This window comes from Zeus faber (assembly GCF_960531495.2).
Source record: "Zeus faber genome assembly, chromosome: 5".
In the NCBI taxonomy this organism is placed as follows: Eukaryota; Metazoa; Chordata; class Actinopteri; order Zeiformes; family Zeidae; genus Zeus; species Zeus faber.
The window spans coordinates 19,428,555-19,443,554 of record NC_137192.1 but is presented as its reverse complement, the minus strand read 5'-3'; the positions used below and the strand labels follow the sequence as shown (position 1 = coordinate 19,443,554).

Sequence of the window (15,000 nt, the reverse complement as noted above, 5' to 3'; positions counted from 1 at the left end):
TTGTTGAATCACATGTTTTCTGAAATAGACAGCCCATAAAAAGCTGACTGTGTTGTCTTATTCACAGATTGTGTTAGCAGCTCCATCAGAGACCCAAATGTATAAGCACAAAGCGCTGAAGAAGTGAGTTTTTCACGGTCAGCCTTTAATCTCATGCAGAACTAATTAGTCGTGTCATTAACATTATTTTTTTTTCAGACATTCTAAACAGATTTAGAATTTTTTTGTTTGTTTGTTTGATAACGAGAACGTGCGAATGTTAATGAAGCTTTAAAATCGCAGACTAAATGACATTATGCATGGCTGGATTTCCAAAAACATCCTCTTCGGGATAATTTATTCCCAAGGAAGTCTCCTCGTGGCTTTCTACCTGAATTCAAAAGAAGACATTGGAGATGCCTTTGAATTCAGTTCCTTACGGAGGGTCTGAAATGGCTTTTCTCTTTCATGTGCCAGACTGCTCCAACACACACCTGTCCATAATATATACATATTAAATACATTATTACACACATGGAAGTCCATGTGGGTAATACTTTCCGTCCATAACCTCATCCAAAATATACTATTATACTAGTTGGATTACAATGGGTTACCGGTATATCATTTTCTGTATATATTATGATTTTTTTTCTTCTGTAAATAGTGAGAAGGTTTATTATTCGTTTTTGTTTTTTTTTTTAATTACAGTTAGCCATTTGCACATTTTTCTGAAAAGGTGAATCTCTGAATCCTAGTATTAGAAGGCCTAATGTCGAAATCAATCAAAATATACACCATAACGCAGATTTAGTAGTTATGTATCTATGCATCTGCAGTATGGCTGCATTTCTGTATGTAAAATATGATATTGTTAATTATTAGACTTTTTTAACTTCCATTTTATGTAAGCGGTATGGCTTTTCGGGTCATTCCCATGTTTAAAGCGCTTGTAATTTTTGTTATAATTCTGATTTAACACATAACGATTTATCCATGAAGGAGATCTACTCAATTATAAGTGGTCAAATTTCACAATGATATCAGTTTGGAAATCAATACCAGCGATACCAGCCAAAAACAAAATTATAAGAATCTTTGACCTGTGGAGCATTTAAAAAAAAAATGTTTCAGCATAATTAATGAAAGCTTAGACATTTTTCTTTCATAATATATATTTTTTAATATTCAAACATTTTGGTTATTTTATTAAAGACGGCATTTGTATCAACTAGCGCTCTTAAATTTATACGTTTAGCAAATTGATCTATTCTATATATTAGTTTGTAAGGGCTGGGAAGCGAATGGCGCCCCCTTGAGTCGTCTATCAGAACTACACAGCTCTGCAGGCCATACTGCATGAAACCAAAAATGGAACAATGAATGCATGTATAATTTTGTTCCCCTAATTAAATGTAAGTATCATTTAATATGATACAATTATTCAATATCAATATTATTTTAAATGATGAATTAATTTTATATTTTACAGTGTGATCTTGGGTCCATTAAATTCAATTTAAGTGGAAGTTGTCTGAATAAGAGAGGGAAGAAAATGCAGGTGACTATTTCTTTATTTAATACTCCATGTCAAGATATCTTTTCATATGAAGTTATGTCTTATAACAAAATATGTGTTTAAGGAGGAGAAGGAAGAAAATGTGGCTCACAAAATAAAGACATTCTCTCATAATATTCTTTACAAAGACACCGTACGTACGGCAAACAAACAAACACACACACACACACACACACACACACAAAACATCTCAATCGTAACAGCAGAGCAGGATAACGCAAAGACCCTCACGAGAAATTTTGACTTTCTTTCTAACTGACAAAAGGAAAAGAACGCAACAGTTTTATCAGATTTATCTGTACACACACAAACCTCCTGAGATATTTCAGCGGGACAGTCACTGCGAGAGCTGCACCAGAGCCATTAAATAGCAATTCCAACCATTTATATGTTATTGTTGAAAAATATAGTCGTCCCCCCCCCCGCCCTATTTTCCACCATCTGATAATTCTGTAAGAAATTTTTGATCCGACATAGAACTATAAACACAAGTGCCAAAGTGTATTCATAGTGACGAGAAAAGAACCACAGGTAGATGGAGAAGATGATTTGGTGAAACAAAATCGTCAGTCGCAGGCCATGGAGCCGGAAAAACCTTTGGTGATGCAGAGAGACCTGGAGCGACCCCAGCACTTTGTTTTCCTTTTATATTGCTCGGACAAAAGAAGGTGATGATAACGTTTTACAATATCCACGGGACGGCACGACCGCTTGGACACACGAATGGAAACCTGTCGGCAACTTGGCAAGCGAGATATTTAAACAAACCCCCAAAGAGGAAAAAGACCAATAAACCAATGTGTGACAATCTCCTTTTCCTCGGAGGGGAGGAGCAACAAATCCTTCTCCGTCTTCCGTCTCCTATGAGCTCTTCCCTCCAGCCGCAGAAAGTTGGAGAACAATGGTTTCCAAGAACATTCGTTTGTCCAAGATGATTCATTCAGGTTCTCCTGCTGTGGACCAAATCCAAAGTCCCGGTTGAGATTCATTTCACTCCGTCACCCATAATATATTTTTGCTGATCAGCCAAACCGTGTGACGTGAAATCTAAATGACCCCCTCCCCCAGAATCCCTCAAAAAGTCCCCTCTATTGCAATCTAGCGTCAAGTCATTTTGGTGCGTTGTCCCCACCCCGCTAATCTCACAGCTCAGGTGGGAGTGAAGCAAAGTGTTCGCTGATCCCTTAGCTCCCCCCCTGGAGCGCCCCCTAGTGTCCGTTGGTCTCGGGGGCTGAGGTCAAGGGGGTGGAGGGGGTGGAGGACCGGGAGGCGGCCGACGCCTTTTCTCCGCCGGGGCTTGAGGCGGAGGGTGAGCTGTTGTCCTGAGCCTTGACCCCGGCCACGCCGGCCGGGGATGTCCCCGGAGCCGTCGCCATGGCGGCGGCGGCGGCCACCCTGGCGGCGGTGATGGCGGACACGGGTTTGGGCTGCGCCTGGAGGCCCGGGCTGCAGATGAGGTGGTGCCGCTCCCAGTCCTTGTGCTGGCAGAACGAGCCGCAGTAGCGGGCGGCGTTGCAGCCGCTGCACGTCTCGCTGGCTTTGCGACCGCAGTTCCAGCAGCACTGGAGGGGACGGGGAGAGAGGGGAGACATGTTGGTTTATCACTGGGACTTGTGGTTTGATCATTGGTAGTCAGCCGGAGCGATTGGAATCACGTTGATAGATCCAGTATTAAATGATGGAATGGGACGTCGACAAGGAATGTAACCTTTTGCCACACTGCATTGCCTCACCATTCCCAAGGACCGAAAAAAAAAAAAAAAAAAAAAAGGCTCAGGTTAAAAAAGTACTGGAGCTTCCTTCAAAAAGTGTCCGTGGCCTTAAATTTGTGTCTAAACATCATGTAATTCTCTGTAATATTTTAAAGTACACTCTGGTGTGTGTGTGTGTGTGTGTGTGTGTGTGTGTGTCCATGGCCATGCTATGAGGCTCTCTTCTCACCTCGCTGGAATCCTCCTGTTCGTTGATGACCAAGATGGCGTCCTCCTGGGCTTTCTTCTTGGCCTCCACCAGCGTCTTCTCCATCTTGGCCCTCTCGGCAGCAATCATTTCAAAGGCCTTCTGCTCGGCCTCCGCCACGGCCTTCTGGACCTCGTCCATGGCCTGGCGCTTCACCTCGTTCACGGCTTCTTCTGCAAAGGAAAAGGCAAAGCCGTGCTGAGGTTCAACTAATTTATAGTAGCTCATTAGAGATCAGTATTAGTTTAGTCTAGTATTTAGTGTATGGGTATATAGTAGGTATAGTATAGTCTAGTAATTGGTGTATAGGTATATAGTAGGTATAGTATAGTCTAGCATTTAGTGTATGGGTATATAGTAGGTATAGTATAGTCTAGTATTTAGTATATGGATATATAGTAGGTATAGTATAGTATTTAGTGTATGGGTATACAGTAGGTATATTATAGTCTAGTATTTAGTGTATGGGTATATAGTAGGTATAGTATAGTCTAGCATTTAGTGTATAGTAGGTATAGCATAGTCTAGTATTTAGTAAATGGGTATATAGTAGGTATAGTGTAGTTTAGTATTTAGTGTATGGGTAAATGGTAGGTATAGTATAGTCTAGTATTTAGTGTATGGGTATACAGTAGGTATAGTATAGTCTAGCATTTAGTATATGGGTATACAGTAGGTATAGTATAGTCTAGTATTTAGTATATGGGTATATAGAAGGTATAGTGTAGTCTAGTATTTAGTGTATGGGTATATAGTAGTTATAGTGTAGTCTAGTATTTAGTGTATGGGTATATAGTAGGTATAGTATAGTCTAGTATTTAGTATATGGGTATACAGTAGGTATAGTATAGTATTTAGTATATGGGTATACAGTAGGTATAGTATGGTCTAGTATTTAGTGTATGGGTATATAGTAGGTATAGTATAGTCTAGTATTTAGTGTATGGGTATATAGTAGGTATAGTATAGTCTAGTATTTAGTATATGGTATATAGTAGGTATAGTATAGTCTAGTATTTAGTATATGGTATATAGTAGGTATAGTATAGTCTAGTATTTAGTATATGGTATATAGTAGGTATAGTATAGTCTAGTATTTAGTATATGGTATATAGTAGGTATAGTATAGTCTAGTATTTAGTATATGGTATATAGTAGGTATAGTATAGGCGATAAATTGTGTGAAATGCAATGTTTTTTTATAAACACTGAAAACAAATACATTATTTGTAACCTGCATTAAAACCTCATCTACTTTTTTTTTTGACACCACAAAACTTAAGCTTCTTTGTCACCTATGTAATGGTAAGTATTAGTAAGTATTTCAATAAAATCAAAACAATGAAAGGTTTGGGTGGTCGTACCGGCTTTCTTCCAGATTTCATCTGGCACATATGCTGAGCCTGGACGTGGAGCAAAGTCTCGCTGGGAATCTAAGAGGAAACCAAGATGGAGGGAGATTCAGTCAGCACCTGTTACGTTTAAACAAAAAAACTCTGATCTTTAGAAAAGCGGATAAGTTCCTGTGACGGCTGTAAACGCATCAAAGTCGCAGGAAGACAGATGGTCAGGTCGTAGTGTCCTATTATAATCATGCCGTAGGTTACTTATCTATGCAAACAAGTTTGCATATCTAGGGCACACAACCAAGGAGCTTGGTGTTTATCAAGCCTGGGAGTGACGGGGAGACAGCTTTAGGAGGGAGAGGGTTTGGCTTGGAGAAGCGGTCGACAGCCAAGCTGTGGTAACATTCCGTCTGTTCCCTCATTTATCATCCTCTCTTCCTTCTCTGCGTCACCACATCACATCCATCGATACTGCGTTCCACGTCTCATATCCCAAAGCCTACACATCCCAGCGCTTCACCTCCCATCTCCATCTGGCCCTTTCCTCCTTTTCCTCTCTCCGCATTTCTAACTCGGCTCCCCCTTTCTTCCCAGGCTTGTTTCGCACTGCACCCATCCACCCCACCCCCGCCCCCGCCCCCACCGCCGCCGCCGCCACACTAGAAAATCTGCCATCCTCCTCTCTAGGCCAGAACGATCCCGGCTGCTCTGCCCGCCTGTCCAAGCTCACGCAGGCAGGCCGGCCTCCCGACTGGGCGTCCAGATGGCGCTCCGGCCGCTCCGCCAGCTCCGGGTCTCCGAGCCGGCGGGACGGCAGGACGGCCCTTCTGTGGCCGATCTGGCCGGGGCCGGTCCTGGCACCGGTCCGGGAGCGTGGACCAGCAGGGGGACGGCGAGGCTGGCACTGCGAGAGAACACTGCCAGTACACAGCAGACTGATGGACGGACTGCTGAGGGAGCCGCTAACACACACACACAGAGACATGTGACGCCGCGCTCGAGGTGATGGACAATGACGACCACGGCCACTAGATGGAGGAAGAGCATAGGCAGAGTGGTTCCGTCGGCCTGTTCGGATTTGGGCTTGCACCATTTCAAACGTTGGTTTTCAGCAACATTATTTCAAAATTGTTGCTTTATTGAGGTTTTTGGACAGTTTTGGGGACTTTCGTTGTGGGCAGGGACTAAAGACAAGCGATAGAAGTTTTGCTTGAGAATGCTCATTGGAACCAATATGTGTCAGAGGAACCACGCAGAAAGGCTTGGGTAGCCAGCTCCCAGAATTGGGGTGACACTGTGATATCGATCTGTGTTCAACTGTTTGCCCTGTCTGGTCCCTGAAGTAAATCACTGTAAGTTTATCCCAAATAAAAGCCATCAAGTCCGTCTCGGTGCCAAATGGACACACTGTAGCTTTGGCTTTCACATTAAAGTACCCACCGGGGTCAGCCGAGTGCGGGCTGTGGGTCTTGGAGAAGGGGGCGGAGCCAGAGCCTCCTTTTCGGGGGTCGTCCTGCTCGCTGGAGCGCCTCCTCCAGTAGTTGAGCTCCTCGCGGTCCGACTCTTGGCACCGTCTGAGCACGCTCACCGACCGGCGCGTCTTCTCCACCATGTCTACGATGCAGTTCAACACCTGGAGGCCGGAGAGGAAATGATTTTTAAAACGCAAACAGGAGCTTTCATCATGATGTGATACAACAAGAAAGGACGAAAACTAGAAAAACAAGGAAGCAAGGAATAAGGAAATACAATTATTAATATAATTTTAAAACTAGTTTACTACTACAAACTTCACAAAATGCACATGGATATATGTCTGGAAAATTTAACTGTGATAAATATTTGAGGGGGATTTGAGTGTTGGTCACATTTGCTTTTTTAAGTTTTGAAAAAATAAAAAATAAAAATTTTTTTCCCCACAGATCTCACTGTATTTTTGTTTTTTTCTGAGGCAAATTAAATATATTTCAAAAATGTGTATATTCTGTATAGTTTTGGATATTTCACTATTTGTTTAGCATTTTTTCGGCTATTTGTGAATGTTGGGCAATTTTTTTTCTTTATATTTATTTTGTATTATTTTTTACTTTATTTTTCATTCAATTTTATTTGTATTATTATTAATTTTTTTCCAGAATGTTTATATTTGTTTATGTTATCCGGTGCAGAAACGCACCAACCCCTCATCATGATAATTCCTTGTATGTGTGAATGTACTTGGTGGAATAATCGGGTTCTGACGATGGCTCCCAAAACTAGCGCTGCTTTCTGACTTCCTGCCGTGTCTGACACCCTCTTATTCTGCTGGTAAATAGCGGCAGGCGCTGGCTGCGGTCGTGCTCCTCTTCAAACTTACATGGTCCAGATGCCTCCACTCGTCTGCCCACTCTCGGTCTGTCAGTCTGTGGTCCACCGGCTCCTCGCGGTATCCCCCATTAGTGCCTGATCAAAAACACACATGGGACAGACCACAGGCCGACATTAATACCATCTCTTGGTTCATTTAACAGCGCCCTTAAGTCACTGTTACAAGAGTGAGAGTTTGTTTTGATGAGTCTGTTTTGATGTGTGCGTGTGTGCGTGTGTGGTTGTGTGTGTGTGTGTGTGTGTGTGTGTGTATGTCAGCATCTTCATCAGTAACCCACACTGAACACACATTTCTTTTATGAGAGCTTTCATTTCACCCCAAAGTGTAATATATATATATTTCTTTGGCAGGGAGAGAGTTCAAAATTTGAATTTTCAAAGTGCAGACAAAGTAGATTTAGCTTTGAAAAATGCCCTTTTAAAGAGCAACGATCAGGTAAAAAACGTTTATGAATATAGAATTTTGCGCCATTGGTCACGTGCAGCCATATAGGTATGCAGTACCAAATACGATGCAGTGAAATGATTATGCTCTAAACTAAAAAGGCTGTGCCAAAAAACGCAAAGTAGGTAAGGAAGACAAATCTAAATCAGGAAAGAAAACAAGAACATACAGTATATATATGACAAGAAAAACAAAATATATGCATTAAAGTATGTTCAGTGGTTGACAGGGAACAGTGGGCAATTCGGAAAATAAATGTTCAGTAAAGGGAAGCCTGCATATTGTAGTAAGTACATGTCCAGTTGTATTGGTTGTCAGTGGGTGCCATGCCTTCCCCTAGCCAAGAAACCAGAGAGGGAGAGAAATGGAGGATGGAGAGGAAGGAACACGACAAAAGGACTCTGAGCCGGGGGGAGAAACACAAAGACAGACAGCGCTGTGACGCAGAGCAGAGCCCCAACGCTGTCATGCTGCTCCCAGGGCCTCCACACATCTGGAAGTCAGCTGTCTCACACACACACACACACACACACACACACACACCTCACCCCTTGTTGGAGCTCCCAGCATTCCAGTAGGGAGACATTCAGGCTGAGTGGAATGGCTCCACTTCTAAACACAACCAGCCAGCTTCACCGAGGACACACACACACACACACACACACACACACACACACACACACACACACACACACACACACACACACACACACACACACACACACACACACACACACACAGTTTGTTTTGGTGTCACTTTATCTCTCTCACCCCCTTTATGTGCTGTACTTCCTAATAATACATTGTAATACTCTCGTTCTCACACACATCCACACGAAATACACGCCTATGCAGAACACAAATATCCTGACACGTGTGCATACACGTAAACACCACACTGAGAACACACACTGACTACAAAGCCCAGAGAAAACCACAATCTTTTAAAAGGGAACTGCAAACAGCTGACAGGAGACCACATGCCCAGTGGGCCTAGCGAGCAGAAAAATAACCTCTCACTCACATACGCACACGCACACGCACACACACACACACACACACACACACACTGAAGCCTCCTGCCCGACCTACCCCTTCTTCTGGTTCTCATCAGTGTTGTGTGTGTGTATGTGCGTGCGTGCATGTGTGTTTCTGTATATGTGTATGTGTGAGTTAAGTGGCGGCAGGCGGGCGGGAGGCTGTCAGACAAGGGACTAAGACCTCGTAAACACAGCACCACTACCGTGAACATATCAAGGTGGATGTGTGTGTGTATGTTGAGGTGTGCCTATGAGTGTGTGTTTGTGTGTGTGTGTGTGTGTGTGTGTGTGTGTGTGTGTGTGTGTGTGTGTGTGTGTGTGTGTGTGTGTGTGTGTGTGTGTGTGTGTGTGTTGGGGTGGGTGTGTGTTGGGGTGGGTGTGTGTGTGTGTGTGGCTACTGCTGTTTCCACTGTGTGCTGACAAATCCCAGATGGAGCGTAGATATACACCAGAGTAGATCAGACTCTCTCCGTCTGGACAGCATCGCTGTGTTTATACGCACACGCCCGGACTCTGCAAAAAATCTACGATGCCGCTGCCGCCGCTCACAAGCGGTCGCGGCTGCCAGTGAAGTCCACAGACCACCAGGGGCGACTATCTGTCTCCTTCACACGGTACTGCCTGCACGAGGGCTTGTATCTGCGTGTAAACATTCACCGCCGAGTGAAAGTAACAATCGCTTCCTCATACACGTGACCGGGTGGTGACACCGTGACACTGTTAAATATGTTGAGGGGGCAGGACGAGGGACGGCAAGAGTATCGTTATAATATCGATATTGTGATATGACTGATATGAAACTTCATAGACTGTTCTAGATATTCTAATGAAGCGCCTCTAACTGCTTGGTCATAATATCAACATCACTAGTGATTGTTTGTCTGTAAATATCTTATGAAAGCGCCATCCCTGAAATATCGGCAAGTTGTCGATACGGTCATCACTGAGGCCAGGAAGCGGATGAGATAGGAAGACCAGAGATTGGAACCTGAATCGGAACGGAAATTCACTGTAATTCACAATTACCAGGAAGTCTGGGCCGGTCTTTAAGCTCCCGCAGCTCCAACATGCGCTGGCTGTGCTCGCGGTGCAGGATGTGCGGCGCTGCGATGTCGTCCAGGGCGTAGTGCTGCAGGGGCGGCGGCGTCGGGTGGAGCTGGGCGCTGAGCGGCAGCGGGTGGGCGGGGCTGTGTCGGGGGGCGGGGCTGATGGTGCAGATGCGTTTGGCGGACGGCTCCAGGGCGGCGGGAGGACGCTCGTGGAAGCCATTCTCCTTACCCCTGCGGGACAGAGGCCAGCGTTGGCGGTGTTTCACTACTTTGCAATGTAAGGGCCTCATCTCATCTCATCTTTACTTCTACATCTACGTCTAGGCCAGGCCTCTGAGTTCCCCCAACCTGCTAGGGCTGTGCCGCTTGCTTGCCGCCTCGCCGGGCTCGATCAAGAGTTCGGAGGAGTCGGGAGGGGAGGCCAGGGTGGTGCTGAGCAGGAGGTGCTCATGCTGGGACAGGTACTGAGCGGGCGTCTGCTTGGCCGCCCGAGCACAATGCAAAAGCTCCCTCTGCAGGAGGGGCAGGTTCGCCTGTTGTTGGAGAGGGAGAGAAATTAAACATTATATTAAAGGATGAAAAAGATGAAAAAATAAATAGTGGTACTTGGGAATGGTACTTTTGGGTTGGTTTTCTTTGGTTTGGGAGGCCTTAATTAAAGTCTTCCGTAGACTGGTTTACAGGGAGGTGAGAGTGTAAACATTGCTTTCTGTATATTTGTTTATATTCAGTTAATATACCTCTATGTTTAACTTTTGGATCTCCACTGGCTTTGGCAATGTTAACATATGTTTCCCGATAAGGCCTTTGGACTGAACTTTAACTGAGAGAAAGATGGAGCGAGAACGTCAGAGTCATTAAGAAGTATGGAGTAACCAAGTAAAGTGCAGCGGCTCCTTGCTGCAGCAGGGGCAGAACCTGGCAAGACCCAGAGCAGGCGCCTGGCTGCTCGGGGCGGGGTGGGGAAGGGTGGAGTGGGTGGTTGTTGACTCCTTGAGGTCTGGGTTGAAGGCCCAATCTGGCTCTGGGTGTGGAGCTGTGGCTACCATCATGGTTGTTGTGGCTTCCCTCAGCGGCTTGCCAATGGCTGCCAGCGTGTCTGAGTGCCGCTACGAGCTCACTAGGCACAGCAGGAAAACTTCTCATGCAGCTTCTCATTCACCATCAAGAACCGCGATGACAACGGAAAAGGATAATAAAAGGCTGAATGAAATTTGATATCGGATCACACAGACTCCCCATCTCTCATCGCTGCCTCTGTGTTTTTTTTTTTAGTTTTGTTTTTTTTACGTTCCTCAGAGCTTGCCTCCTTCCCTTTATCCCTCAATCTCTCTCTGGATCGCCGTGTTCCCTAAATAAGGACCAGACGTCGGCGTGTTTGTAATTACGCCACTTCCTCGCTCCCTCTCTGCCGGCTTAAGCAACCAAATAAATAACCTTGCGCTTCAGTCACCGTTAAAACTCTGCGACTCCCCTGGGCCCCGAGCGACACGCTGCAGTTCCCTTCTCTTGTTTATCTTTGTCGTAAAACAATCAATCTCCATCAGCGCGTTAATCTCTCCATCTCTATCGATGGTTCCCATCACGCAGGAATATTGGGCTACATTCTGTCGGGGGATGGATCTTCAACTCGCTACCGGCTCAGGATTCCAACAAATTAACAGGTTTTTTCTTTTTTATTGTGGCTACACTTGTAAAACAACACCAAAAAATTTAACGGGTATTTTGGGATATTATTCTCTCATACTGTTTTATACTTACGCATTACCATATGGCTGTTATATATTTTTGTTATATATTGTTTTTAATTACTTTCAGCCATCAGCTATTTCTGACATTGATCAACCTAGTAAAACACAATTTGTAAAGTTACCAACTTATCAATATGTTTTCCCATTTGGATCTGTGTTTACATGCCAAATAACACAAGCGTAATTATTCCAGACTATTTAAAAATGTAGTAGTTTGACAGAAATTGAGTGAAATAATTGCAATTGGTTGAGGCGCCAATGGGCGGGAATGCAGGGAAAACTGGCACTTTTGGAGGACATTAAGTCAACTTTGTGGTGGGTTTTTTTTTGTGTTTATTGCCAACTTATCTTTTTTCAAAACGGCAAATATGGCCCCCGGCACGCCGATTAATAGCCCTGCCATAGTGTCTCACTTGCCCTTCCTCTCTTCCAAGAGCTCTGAACTTCAGCTTGGTAGTCGTCTACCCTCGCTCTGCCCATCACCCCCCCCCCCCCCCCCACTCCCAGCCTCGGCCCCGGGGCCCCATGCCAGCACACACATGTGTTGTGTGTCAGTTGAGCGTGGGGCTTTTTTCGGGTTCAGCGGGGCGGATGCTAGATTGGTGGCGCCTTGGCAGCTGAATGCTCTCTTTTAACAGGACAGCGCTCCATATGGCGCTGGAACCCATAAAGGAGGGAAGGGAACACTTTACAGGCATGTTTCGCACTTCCGAGATCCCTCTCTTTCTCCCGCTCTCCCTTTTTCCCCCCCTGCTTTTCCTCTTCCTGCGCCTCCCCATTTCTACCCCATCTCAATTCTCTTGGGCACTTTCCTCTCCCTCTTTTACGCCATCTGTGCGTTTCTCTCTCTCTCTCTCTCTCTCTCTCTCTCTCTCTCTCTCTCTCGGGAGAAACCGCTCTCGAGGAGCTGGGGTTCGACCGCTGCGCCCTCTCCCCCACCCCTCCCCAAATCGTAAATTAGCGGACGGAGGTGAGGAACAGGGGTTACTTGTCTCAACACTCTCAGACAGACAGACCCAGGGGCTGCGGAGGTGAAAAGGAGGTAAGCGTGGAGAAAGAACAGATTTGTACCGCCTGAAGCGACAGCGCTGCGCGGTCTGAAGTTGAATTTATGTGCCGCTCTCCGTCAGCGCGCTGTTAAAAAGTATACTCTCGCAGACTCCCCTGGTTACAAAGGGGCTGGGGAGGCCGTTAAACTTACACTCGCCTGTTGCTCGTTAAGTCAACACGCAACGCTCGATGTGCTCCTTTGAACCGCCGAGAAACATTTTATTGAATTCCCAAAAACCAAGCCACAATAACTGACACAAGGCGTATTAAAGTAAAAAAAGAAAAAAAAAATTAAAATTAAAAAAACAAACCAAAAAGCTCAATGTCATCCTCGCCGCCATTTATTACAGAACTACACAGCACAACGTGCGTGATTTAAACGTGAACGCAGCGTTTTTAATCGCTGGATCTAATTTGCAGGTATGTCGGCAGGAAGGCCTCGAGACTCAGGAATTAGTGGGAATTGGATCAACTGTCGCCCAATTATCCTCCCACAACCTGTGACAAGCTGCGCAACACGCCGATATGCTGGTGCGAGGGTTGCTGGACCAGTGGATGGACACTCAATAGAAACGAGAATAACTAATAATTGCCGAAAATGCAGGAAGTAATATTTGGAAGGAACGACGCAAAACAAAGAGACATTTACCTTTAGGAAAGGAATAACAAAAGGGCGGAGGGGGAAGTTGGTGGCCTCCTGGAGCCGTGAGTGGAACTCTTCAATGGTGACCGTTGAATTCTGGGGGGTAAAAAAAAACAAAGATTGTAGGAACAACCTTAATATTACTCCGTTTTTATTTGTAATCGCACGGCCGTGAAAAAAGACTTATCAAAAAGGCACATCAATGGGAATCTCGGGGGACGCACCACGAGGGCCAGGACGAGGTTTCGGACGCTCTCGCCGATCTCGGGCGAGATGTCGTTGCCGAACTGCTGCAGCGTGGTGAGGAAGCGCTTCAGCTTGCTCAGCTGCCGCGCCCCGCACGTCGCCGGCAGCTGCTGATTGGCCAGCGACGAGGACGAGGAAGAGGATGGCCCGTTGCTGTAGCGCTGAGGTGGAGACGGCACCGCGTTCAGGGTGGGAGGGGAGTGGTGGTTTCCATTGGTCACTGGAATGAAGAACACCAGTGAGAAACTAGGAGGGTGATTCAGTACCGGCTATTTTCCAGCAGGTTTTCAGTTCAAAGAAAATTGTATTCATTGGCTTCATGAGAAACCGAGTGATTATTATTTTTTTTTTATCCTCAATTTGATAACAACGCAACACAGACGGTCTTATGGATGTCCATTTAAACAAAACCTCCCAGAATTCCATTTGAAACTGCAAAGTTTTATTTGACATCTTGGTTTACCCTTGTTTGCGGTCACTTTGTCTCCAAAATGTGCTTCTTCTTCTGATCGACTGATTTGGCTTTTTTTTTTTTTTTTTCCTTGAGGTAGGCGATAGATTTTGTTATTTTTTGTGAATGTTCATCCATATCGACAGTTTACCGACGGCTATTTACACTGCTTCATCAATTTCACTATGGCTGCCGCTGTTGCACGTGCCCGACTGTTTTGCATTCTTGCTGGGAAAGGCGGACCCCGCCAGCAACAATGGCAACATTCAACAACATTGAACGGCTGTTTATTTAAAAAGTGCCAGATAAATAAATATGGGATAAATATCAAATATGCATTTTTTTATTATTATTATTTTAAAAAATTACAAAATAATCTTATGAATAACAACTGAAGAATGTGGATTGGAATTACTGACCATCCGACAGGCTAGCCAGTATCTGCAGGTCACAGATAAATAAAGTGAATAATGTCTGTGGTTAGAGAGAGAGCGAGAGAGAGAGCGAGAGAGAGAGAGAGCGAGAGCGAGAGAGAGCGCGAGAGAGCGAGAGACTTACATGCGGTGGTGGAGAAGGAGGCCGGGCGGGGGCCGCTGGGGTTGACGGAGGGCAGGGGGGGCATGGTCGAGCTGGCACTGCTGCTGCGGGCTGGTCTGGTATGAATCTTGACATCCACAGGAGAACCGGGCATGGCAGGGCTCTTCTTCTCTCTACTGTCTGCCAGGGGGAGGAGAGAGAGGCAGGGGGCGAGAGGGAGAGGTCAGCGTTGGGTCAACAACTGGAAAGTATCATGAGTAAAATGTGGATCGTTGCGCGGGCACCACGGACAAATAATACAATCAGACATGAACTGCTGTTTTAGGTAAACTGTAGACAGGAGATTTGATTATCTAATTAAAAGACCAACATCTGTGGTATATATATATATATATATATATATATATATTTTTTTTTTTTTTTTTTAAAGCAAATCTTTTTAAAAAAACATATTTTTACGTCTTCTTTTATTACCAAAACAATCGTTCTTTCTAAATTGGTCTTTCCAAGCCGGTAATAATACGGTAATATTTTCCCATCCACATCACGGACACAGCT

General features: G+C 45.0%; 1 protein-coding gene across 1 annotated transcript in view; it reads right to left on the bottom strand.

Annotated features, from left to right (window-relative positions):
• Window positions 1–1,535: 1,535 nt before the first annotated feature.
• cbfa2t2 (CBFA2/RUNX1 partner transcriptional co-repressor 2) overlaps window positions 1,536–15,000 on the bottom strand; it is a 25,680-nt gene continuing 12,215 nt past the window's right edge. Inside the window, exons 2-11 of the mRNA XM_080000956.1 lie at window positions 14,464–14,622; window positions 13,433–13,674; window positions 13,215–13,304; window positions 10,113–10,297; window positions 9,742–9,995; window positions 7,220–7,305; window positions 6,304–6,496; window positions 4,882–4,950; window positions 3,500–3,690; window positions 1,536–3,120 (exon numbers count right to left, since the gene is read on the bottom strand). Of these exons, the coding sequence (XP_079857082.1) occupies window positions 2,767–3,120; window positions 3,500–3,690; window positions 4,882–4,950; window positions 6,304–6,496; window positions 7,220–7,305; window positions 9,742–9,995; window positions 10,113–10,297; window positions 13,215–13,304; window positions 13,433–13,674; window positions 14,464–14,596 (1,797 nt within the window). The 5' untranslated portion in view covers window positions 14,597–14,622 and the 3' untranslated portion in view covers window positions 1,536–2,766. The remainder of the gene's footprint in view (window positions 3,121–3,499; window positions 3,691–4,881; window positions 4,951–6,303; window positions 6,497–7,219; window positions 7,306–9,741; window positions 9,996–10,112; window positions 10,298–13,214; window positions 13,305–13,432; window positions 13,675–14,463; window positions 14,623–15,000) is intronic.